Raw genomic sequence first — 9,584 nt, forward strand, 5'->3', positions numbered from 1 at the left:
GCTGCTCAGCCTGCCCCCCAAGGTACCCCACCCGGGGGGCGAGAGGGGGGGTGTGGGGGGAGAGCACCCGCCGCGGGGCACGGCCAGGAGCACCCGGGGCTGTGGACTGGGGGCACCGACTGGGGCCATGGAGCAGGAGCATAAATTGGGGATCCTGGCATGGAGCAGTGTGACAGGCTAGGGACACGTCCTGTGGGACTCGGCCCTGGGCAAAGCCTCAGTGCCCTGTCCCACCGGGCTGCTCACCTCCTGCCCAAGCCGCAGCACTAATTGGCCCTTCACGAAGGTCGCATTGGTACCTGATGGGGTTTCTCCATGGAGAGAGTGACTGGCAAAGCCTGCAGTCTGTGACAGCTCCTCGCCCTTCTGCAGCCACCCTAGAGTGTGAATGGAGGGGGCATCCTCAGGGTATCTTAACTTTTCAGGGGGAAGAAGGGATAGACAGTGTGAACTGTGTTTATGTTGCTTATATAGACACGGGGAGGTGTAGAGAGCCTATGGTTCAGAATCAGCTTGAACTAAGTGGCACAAGCCAGTACTTCTTGCTGATACCTCCTTGCCTTGTTGTGGTTTTTGTCGGTAGCACTCAAAGGGGAGGTGGGGAAACTGAGGCAAAGCAGGTCGACAGCCAGCATCACCCCGTGAGAGGGGTTTGTAGAGGGAAGACAGGTGCCCAGGACTCTGAGGCTGCCTGGTGTTGCTCTCCCATCCCTTTGCTACAGGAATTGCACTGGATAGCAGTGCAGGCAGGGAGAGAGGGATGCTGCAGGGCTGGAGGGGGTCACGCAGCGGGGTTCATGCTGCAGGGCTGGGAAATGTGGGGGGTCACCAGTGCCACCTGCACCACTGCAAGTGATGCTTGGGGGGGACCTTTGTAAGAGGTTTGTGTTGTTCTCTAGATGTGGAAAAATTGATCTCCTGGTAGAGTTTGGGATTTGGCATGTGTGTTAGGCTGCATGTGAAGCAATCTGTGGCAAAATTTTGGAGACTGGAAGATTTTTGCAGCTGTCCCATGTACACAGCTCTTGTGCACCAGGAGGTTGGAGCCTTGGGTGGAAATCCACAGGGCCGTGAAGTCACTGGGAAATTTTGTGCCGTTGACTTAAGTATGGGCAGGATTTCACTCATGTTCTGACTCAGATCCATTTGAGAATGACTTTGTTTACATCAGAAAATTAGTGATGTTTGTACTTAGTGATTATAGAATGATTCAGATGCTGTAAGGACAAGAAGGTGGCATTTACTTCTGCTTGTATAATTCTTCTCAGGTGAAACTTTTATGTTCAAGATAGCAAATAAATCTTCTAAATTAAAATAAAATTACGATTGCTTTTTTTGTATTCAATGACACAATCTGTTAAAGATAAAATTCTTTGGATGTAATCTCCCTTTTTTCTATTTTGCATTATTGTGTGAGTTCTTAATAGGAATATACTAAATGTTTTCCTCAAAGAGCAGAAAGCACATGGCACAAGAGGTACTTAATTCGTTTGCCGATTCATAAGTAGATAATTATGTTTGCACATTCAGGTATGGTAGCTGAACAAGTGACTTCAATTATATTTAACAGTATCTTGTTTGACTTTAGCACTTGTAAAATCTTGAGATATGGTTAGAAGGTGAGGAGATGCACCGTGTGCTTAATGCAGGCTCATGCCTGAACCGTGCAGTGGTTAATTGTGAGAATAAATCACAGATGCTGCTTTATTAAAGAAAAGCTGGTGATGGGAAAGTGGAAGTGTTTGCAGCTGAGAGAGTGAAGGAGCAGCAGCGGGGCAGCTGTGGGTGGGGAAGGAGGGGCCCTGGCAGAGCTGACTGGTCCCCTCACCTTGGCGATCTGTTCTTTCCATGGGGCTAAATGTATTACAGCTGGTAGCAGCGAGACTGTCTGGGACCTGTGCTACTTGCTGTTGAAACTGATGCTCGTGTGGCCGTTGACCAGCACAGCATTTCAAGCAAGCCCAGCTGCAGGTTCACCAGGTTCTCCCTGAGCCTGGCGTAGGGGTGAACCTGGAGCTGTGAGCTACCGTAGAAAATCGTATCCCTTCTTGTGCAGGGGTCAGTGATTCATCTACAGTTTCAACACAGAATTGTTTCTCACTTGTCCAACAAGAAAGGAAACTTGCTGTTGCATCAACAGGGGATTAGGTTCTGACGTCTGGAGCTCGCTTGGACTGACCTGCGCAGCCTGAGCCGCGGGGGGCTGCGTGGAGGGAAGGGGGCAGGTTACGTTTCAAACTGCAGTGTGAAAACACCAATGGGGGAACAGGCGAGGGCTCAGCAGGCGAAGGATCTGGTGATGCTGGAGTTTGGAAGTTATCCTGGCGCGTGATGGAAAAATGTGTGCCCTCAGCCGCACCGCTGGGGCCCAGTGGTTTATCCTAACGCGGAACTTGAGTCCAGCCTCATGCTCTCCTGGGCAGCCAGGTCACAAACGCTCCATCTGAGAAGGAATTCAACTGACTGGGCTGCTGCTGGTGTTACTGGGAGGCTGTCCCAGGCAGGGCACCTGCAGAAAGCAGGCTGGGGCTGGAGGAGCTCCGGGGTGTGGGGCAGTCATTGCAGGAACGTTGATGCTACTGAGTTTTTGCACATCTGGAGGATGGGAGAGTTGGGTGGGCTGGAGAGCCCCACGTTCCTGCTGGGACAGTTGGTGTGCTGCTCTGCAGGGTGGTATAGAAGCTGGTAGGATATGAGAGGCAGTGAGGCTCAGCCCTTGGTAGTCTCAGGATGAGGTTTCCCTTGTGAGAAGGTATCTTAGGGGCACCTCTGAGGTACCTTCCTGCTCTGGAGATGCTAAAATGTGTTCCCATATCATGTCAGAATCGACCTTCTCCCTACTGGGATGCTCAGCAATTTTTGTTTGCCAAGGGATTGGGGCCAGAAGGAGCCACCTGAGCTTTGTCTTCAAGGGCAGTGTTTCACTTGGATCTAGAGACCAAGAAATCATGACCTAAAGTTGATAGAGAACCACAAATAGGATGTGGCTTCTTGGATTAGTGTGTACTTCCGAGGGACACCCTGGGGTCTGGGTGCAGTGGGTTTTCCAGTGAAACCTGCACCTGGGTGACACCTCTCTGGAGACAAAATCCTTTGACAAAACTCACCCATCAGGTCTGGCCTTGCCTGTTGCTGATGAACTCCAGCATCCATATCTGCAAGCTGCTATTAAAGCTCTGGTCAGCTGTCACCCTGCGGTGGTTCTTCTCCAGATCTCTATGACAGAGGGACAATGTCAGGGCTGGCGCTGGTGCTGCCCTTACGTTGATAGCCCTGGTTTTTGTTTGATGCCCTTTGTAGGGTGCAGTCGCGGAGAGGGAGACTTGCATAAGTGGTTCTGTCTGCAATCTTCTTTCTCTTAAATAGAGAAACGAAATTTCTGCTTTATGGGTGGGTTTGCTGAGACCTCAGGGTGTGGTCCCCAGACTGGGGCTGGACCAGTGACTTGTGTCTGTCACACAGAACAGCAGAAGGAAAGACTGTGTGGAGCCCCTGTGTGTCACCTCCTGCTCTGGTTGCTGCTGAAATGGGTGAATATTCGTCCCGTGAGTGGAAATGCCTGCGACCCCCCTGCTAGGAGGGCTGTGAATGATTGAAAAAGGCTCAGGCAGGGCAGGAGGGGATGGAGGAACTGTTCTGCTGGAAGGGGCATGGGGGCACTTTTAATGAGCTGTGCAAAGAGCTTGTTCCAACAACTCCTAATGAACTCAGTGTCTACAGCCTCTTGGCTTGGTAACAGCTGAGGCAGCCAAATCTGCTAAAAGGAGCTCTGAGCAGGCGAATGGGGCCCAGTGCCTTCAGAAAACAGACTTGACTTCCTCCGTGGCCATAGAGCAATTTAAAATTAACTTGGACATAATGAGTCCTCTCGATTAGAACAAGGAGACTTTAAGAACTTCCAGAAGAAAAATGACATTGCTTGCACTCGAAAGCAAAGACGACGAACAAAGGCATTGTGGGGAAAGGGGGTGATGCAAATGTGGGCGAGTGGGGTGTCCTGGGAGACAGAGAGGAGCTGGATCCTGGGCTGGAGAGCGTGGCAAGAGCATGGGGTGCGCAGAGAGGTAGCAGTCAGGAGAGCAGCTGCAGGTGAAATATGTATCGTGTACGAAGTCCATCTCTGCTACGTATGTGCCTGGTGATTTAGAAAGGCCAATTTTGCAAAAATGGAAGCAACGGTCTATTAAAAGAGATGTGAGGAAGAACTTCAATGGGGAGAGAGGGGTGATAACTGGAAGTAGGGTGACTATATTTTACCATGTGTGCTGTGAGCTGCAGTCTGGAGAGAGGGCAAGCTGGCACAGAGGGGATGTGAAAGCAGCAATACTTGGGGGAAAAGGGAAGTTGACAAGAGTCAGTACTAGTTGGAAGCTAAGAACCATAGAAAACGTGAAAAGGGACGTGAAATAAAGGGCAGTGAGTGGTGTTTCAAGTGTGTGGCACGAAAGGAAACTGACCCATGGTATTCTGTTGCCAGATGCACGATGCAGAAAAATCCGTATTCAATGAAGTTTGTTCTCTGCGTATGGTTCTGTAGCATAAGAAGTTGTCTGATAATGAAAAATTTTTATTGTGACAATAACTAAAGGGAAATTAAAATACTTGCATCCAACCCTGGCAACTTCGGTATGAGAATTTTCTAAGAGCTGCCTGAGGAGTTTTGAGAGCCACTAAACCGGGTGCATTTCTACAAGCCCCAGCATAGATGGAGATCACCAGGACTGCTGGCTGCAGGTCAGGCTGATCTGGAGTCCTTCTTGGGAAGCAGATTCCTTGGAAGGCACATCCATCATGAGCAGAGTTTGGATAAGGGTGGCCCAGACTAAGGCATAAAGGAGGAGGAGATAAGATACTGAGGGTTGAAGCTGGCAGGTTCAGGTTATCACAACATAATTTTAACAGTGAGGTTAATTAATCATAGGAACAGCTTGCTAAACTTGTGGTGTGTTCACCATTACTGAAAATATTTCTTTTTCTCCTAGTCAAATGGGATGGATCTGTCTTAAAAACAAAACCAAACACTGATGCTGAAATGGAGATCCAGAAGGGGAGCCCTGTTAACCTCCCCCAGGGTGTCAGATCATCACACTGTGCTGGTTTAGCTTCACAGTCTGTGAATGTTTGAAGATGTAGGATATATTGCTGCCTCCAAGGGGAGGTGTGAGCCGCAGACCTCTGAGACAGGGAAGATTTTCTCTAAGATGCCCATTTTGTCTTTTTCATTAGTTTCCTATGTGATCTTGGTCAATTTGCCCGCTTTCTCTGAGCTTCGGCTGTCCCAGTTGCAAAACAGAGAAAATGATTCAATTTTTCCACCAACTTCAAGATACATCAAGAAGTTTAAATAAGTGTGTTTAATAAGCTTTGTCTTTTTAGCATAACACCAGAGTCAAATTTCTTCCCTGCAGCTCTTCTAGTTTGTGCACCTGTGTTCCTGGCCCCTTTCTAGCCACTCTGCAAATACCCGGTGGGAGCAAAACAATTCTGCTGGCGGGAAGGCTGGTAAACAGGGCTTGGTTTGTGTCCAGATTACATAATGTTTGCAGGAGCTGGGTTAGTAGAAATCAGGTTCACGTATCCATCGCGTTGGCGAGCCGGCAGTGTGAGCGAGGTGGCCGGTAACACAGTCACGGCTGCAACGTGAGAACAGTTTGCGAGCGAGATCCTAAAAGCCACTGGTACTGTTTGGTACTGAGTAGTTCTGAGTATTGCAAAGAGGATGTTCCTTTGTGATGGTAGTGGGATAAAAGGGCTTTGGAAAGCTGCAGTTCCAGCCAAAATATCTCTTGGTATTGGGATCAAGGTCCTGGAGAAGCCCTGTTGCCTGTCTGCCACTTGTTTGCTTGGTCATAGGGCGGAGGGGCGATGGGGAGAGCCCAAGGGGGGTGGTGAGGCTGCGGTGATCGTGTAACATGCAAAGGTAGATGGAGAAAAACCAAAGTGTGGTGGTGCCTTTGGGTAGGGTGTCTTTGAGTGCTGGGTCTGTCTGGTGGGGCAGCTCTGGGGACAGGGCAGGTGACACTGGGCCTCCCAGGAGCTGTCTGGGGCTGCTGCAGTGCAAGGTCCAGCGGAAGCGTCTGATGTCCCCGTTCAGGTTGGCAGTGGGGACTGGTGGCTCGTGCACACCCGTACCTTGGTGCTCTGCCTGGGTGAGCCAGTTCGCCTTATCTGACCCTGCCAGCACCTCCTTTCCCTTCCACCTCCCTCATCTCCCCTTCCAGGACACATCCTGCTCCCTCCACCTCTCCTGCCCACGGGAAGCTGCTGGTGGCTTGGCTTCCTCTGCCGAAGCTCAGCAGGTCCCCCGGCGTGGAAAATCCCCAGTGCTCTCAGTGCAGCAAAGACAGGATCTGTGTCTGGAGGGGCAGAGGTCGTTCCAAAGGCTCTTGAGCAACAAGAGGGAGAGCTGCTGCAGTCCAGAGACACTGAGCACTTCCCTGGAAATCATTAAATGGTTATAAAATTAACCCAATCACAAGACCCATTTTAAAGTTTGTATGTGCCAGCATCTCCCCCCCCCCAACTTTGGTAGACTTATTTTGAAAAAAGATTAAAAGAAAGCTGCAGGGAGGTGAGAGAAGTGGAAGGAGTCTGATGGTGACACAGCAGAGGGATCGAAGGATAAAGATCATGTCGGGGTGATGGTGCCGCACACAACAGCAGATGCAGCCCTGGGCAGCTGTGGTCCCTGAAAGACCGTTCTGCTGACATTTGTTAGTGTGTATTGTTTGCACACTAACCAAACTTACTGGGCAGTGGGAGCTTTAATTAATTAACATTTGCAAGATATCTCAAAAGGAAAAACCTTTCATTTTTATATAGGGTTTGGTTCAATTTTATTAATGGTTTTATTTTTTTTACTCGGAGGAGTGCTTGCTCCAAGTCTAACTTAGTCTGAAGTGATCCTGTTCCTTTTTTGTTCAATGATGGTCCCATCTTAAGTGAAAAACTTTTTTAATATAGGTGCAATTTGTCCTCTTTTGGGTTGGAATAAATTGGATAAAGAATACTGCAGCTTTCTTTTTCAAGTGGTTTGCTGTTGATCCATATAGGTTGCAAAATTTCAGGAAAACCCTCCATATAGCAGTTCTTTCTGCCCTGTTTCGGTTTTACCCCTTGGCTTTCAATCTTGCAATGAAGATCAGTTATTAGATTCATGCTGTGTTTCATTGCAGTGTTTTCCAGAACATTTTCCATACACCAGGGAATAAATATCCCTTACTTATAATTAGTTTTCTAAATCCTGCTTCATCTGTTTCATCAAGTCAATTAAAGCCTTCACTGATATGCTCTTATAGCAAGGTGGTGTTAAATATTTTCAGTTGCTTTACCTCTAAGAGGCAAAGTGTCTATTTTGAAGTCGACTTTGGTGCACCTTTCCTTGCAGGAAACTGAAGAATATTTTTCCAGTAGGAGAACAATGATTTATACAGCCTTTGGTGATCAAATGGAAAAGGGCTTCATGAGAGCAAAGCTCTTTCTTTGGTGGATAAAAAGAAACAGAGTAAAGAGAAATTATCAGTTGCCACAGGAATGAAATTGCTATCCTAGTGTGCAAACATTTTAAAATGTGATTCTTTATTTTTGCAAAATGTAGCACTGCCAGGTTTGTTGCTCAGGTCCTGCGGGTTTGGAGGAGGTGAAGCCATGGGGAGCTTGTGGGAACTGCCAGGTGCCAGGGCTGAGCTGGGAACGTAGAGGTTTTACTTTGCACTATCTCATATGTCATTTTACTGGGACCTAAAATTAGGAGTGGCAGTGGTCTTTAAATCCAGATCTTGGGAACTTCACATGAAGTGTTGTTTCTATTGCGGTTAATGTATTAAAAAAATCAAAGCAGATCACTCTCAGTTCTGCGATATCTGTGTTTCCACGTGCACTGAAGCACCGGAGCTTTGTTGTTTCTGTTGCGATTAATGTATTAAAAATAATCAAAGCAGATCACTCTCAGTTCTGCGATATCTGTGTTTCCACGTGCACTGAAGCACCGGAGCTTTACGAGCAGGACTGCTTCTGAAATGCAAAGCCTGAGTACTAAAAGCAAATCAGAAATTCTGTCATTCTCACCACTTTTTCAAACACTCATTACAGATGTATTGAATGATAAATTCATATTGGTTTCAGTTGGCTTTATGCACCCAGCCAGGTGTCGGGGTAGATTCTGCTCGTTGGCTTTCCCAACAGCCATGGTTATTCTTTATCCTCCGCCCGTGGGTGTGTTACTGGGCTGGTGTGTGCTCCAGGAGCCTGGGGATGACATTCAGCTCAGGCCTGAAGGGCATTTTTTGCAGGTACCCAGGCAAGTTGTGGCTTTGCCGTACCTGTGCTGGTGCCTTGCAGCTGGGACCGGGTCATCCAAAACGCAGCTCCACCCAGCTCCCATCCCACACTGTTCCTGGCCTGGCCACACCAGGATCAGAGCCCCGTCTCCCTCACCAAAGCCCCAGAAGCCCAGCCCCGGGTGCTGGGGGGCAGGTCCAAGCAGAGGGACAGAGGTGCCTTTGAGTGACAATTCAACCTGTCCAACAAGCTGGAAAAGACCAGTAAAATAAATAGCTCAGTGGCTTCCCAGTGATGCTTGGCTGTTATAGCTCTGTGGGCACTCTGCCCCACGGTTGCTGACAATGTCCCCATTCAGCCCCCTGTGACTGAGCTCCATGCTGGGCTCCTCCTGGCCCCCGGGGCTCTCCCCTCCTGGGCTTGGGGCCGTTCTCCTGACTCTTTTCCGTCACTCCTAATATCAACCGTGGCTGTCGTGACAAAATGGCTTTGGTCTAATTTGTGGCTCCTGGGTGGATGAATGAATTCATGGCGCGGGGGCACTGGGTTTCTGCCAGCCTTGGCCGAGGCTGGGGTGATGCTGGGCATGGGCAAGCTCCCTGTCCTCGGGAGGCGGGTGACACCAGCGCTTGATTTACTGATTTCCGTAGGGACTGGGATGGGTTCCTGTGGAATGGTTTCTCGCAGATCTCTCAGGAGACTCTGATCCAAGAAAAGGAAACCTTTCTGTGTCCTTCCTCTTGCAAATGCGGGGCCTCGATACATTCATCTCAAAGCTGTTTTTCCATAGACATGCAAAGCATGGTCTGTACAAGTTGGAGAGGAAGCACAAACAAGCAGCAGGTCCAGCCAAGGATGTTAGCGGCCTGTGCTCTGCCGGCAGCGGGTGCTGAGGGTTAGCACCTTGATTCAACACAGAGGGGCAGTTCCTGCTCTCCTTGCTTGGTGCCGCAGGGCACTGCCGCCCTGCAGTGCACAGGAGGCTCAGGCAATCGAGGAAGATTTGGGTTTTGCTGGGTGGTCTGAGGGGGTCGGTGTAAGTCCTGAACCCCCTACGCAATGGAAGGGGGAAGATCTTGCACTTGGTGGAAGTGATTTGGGAAAAATACTGTGTCCTTGAAGGAGCAGTGGGTGTGTTTTGCTTGTCTAAGTGTCTCCAAGTAAAAAGACATCTTTAATGCCACATGTCTTACTTTTCTTCTTTCCTTTTGCAGGAAGGAAGATGTCTCTATGTGATCCTGCTGATGGCCCTGTACTGGTGCACGGAAGCGCTGCCCTTGGCCGTGACGGCTCTGCTGCCCATC

The 9,584-nt window shown here is 49.2% G+C and overlaps 1 protein-coding gene across 1 annotated transcript in view; it reads left to right on the plus strand.

Annotated features, from left to right (window-relative positions):
• The first annotated feature begins 6 nt into the window (after positions 1-6).
• The window catches only part of SLC13A3 (solute carrier family 13 (sodium-dependent dicarboxylate transporter), member 3), a 25,716-nt gene continuing 16,138 nt past the window's right edge, over positions 7-9,584 (plus strand). The window contains exons 1-2 of the mRNA XM_010078996.1: positions 7-22; positions 9,495-9,584. The exon at positions 9,495-9,584 is cut by the window's right edge and continues 170 nt beyond it. Of these exons, the coding sequence (XP_010077298.1) occupies positions 9,525-9,584 (60 nt within the window). The 5' untranslated portion in view covers positions 7-22; positions 9,495-9,524. The remainder of the gene's footprint in view (positions 23-9,494) is intronic.

The sequence above is a fragment of the Pterocles gutturalis genome, unplaced genomic scaffold (genome assembly GCF_000699245.1).
Source record: "Pterocles gutturalis isolate BGI_N339 unplaced genomic scaffold, ASM69924v1 scaffold26893, whole genome shotgun sequence".
Lineage (NCBI taxonomy): Eukaryota > Metazoa > Chordata > Aves > Pterocliformes > Pteroclidae > Pterocles > Pterocles gutturalis.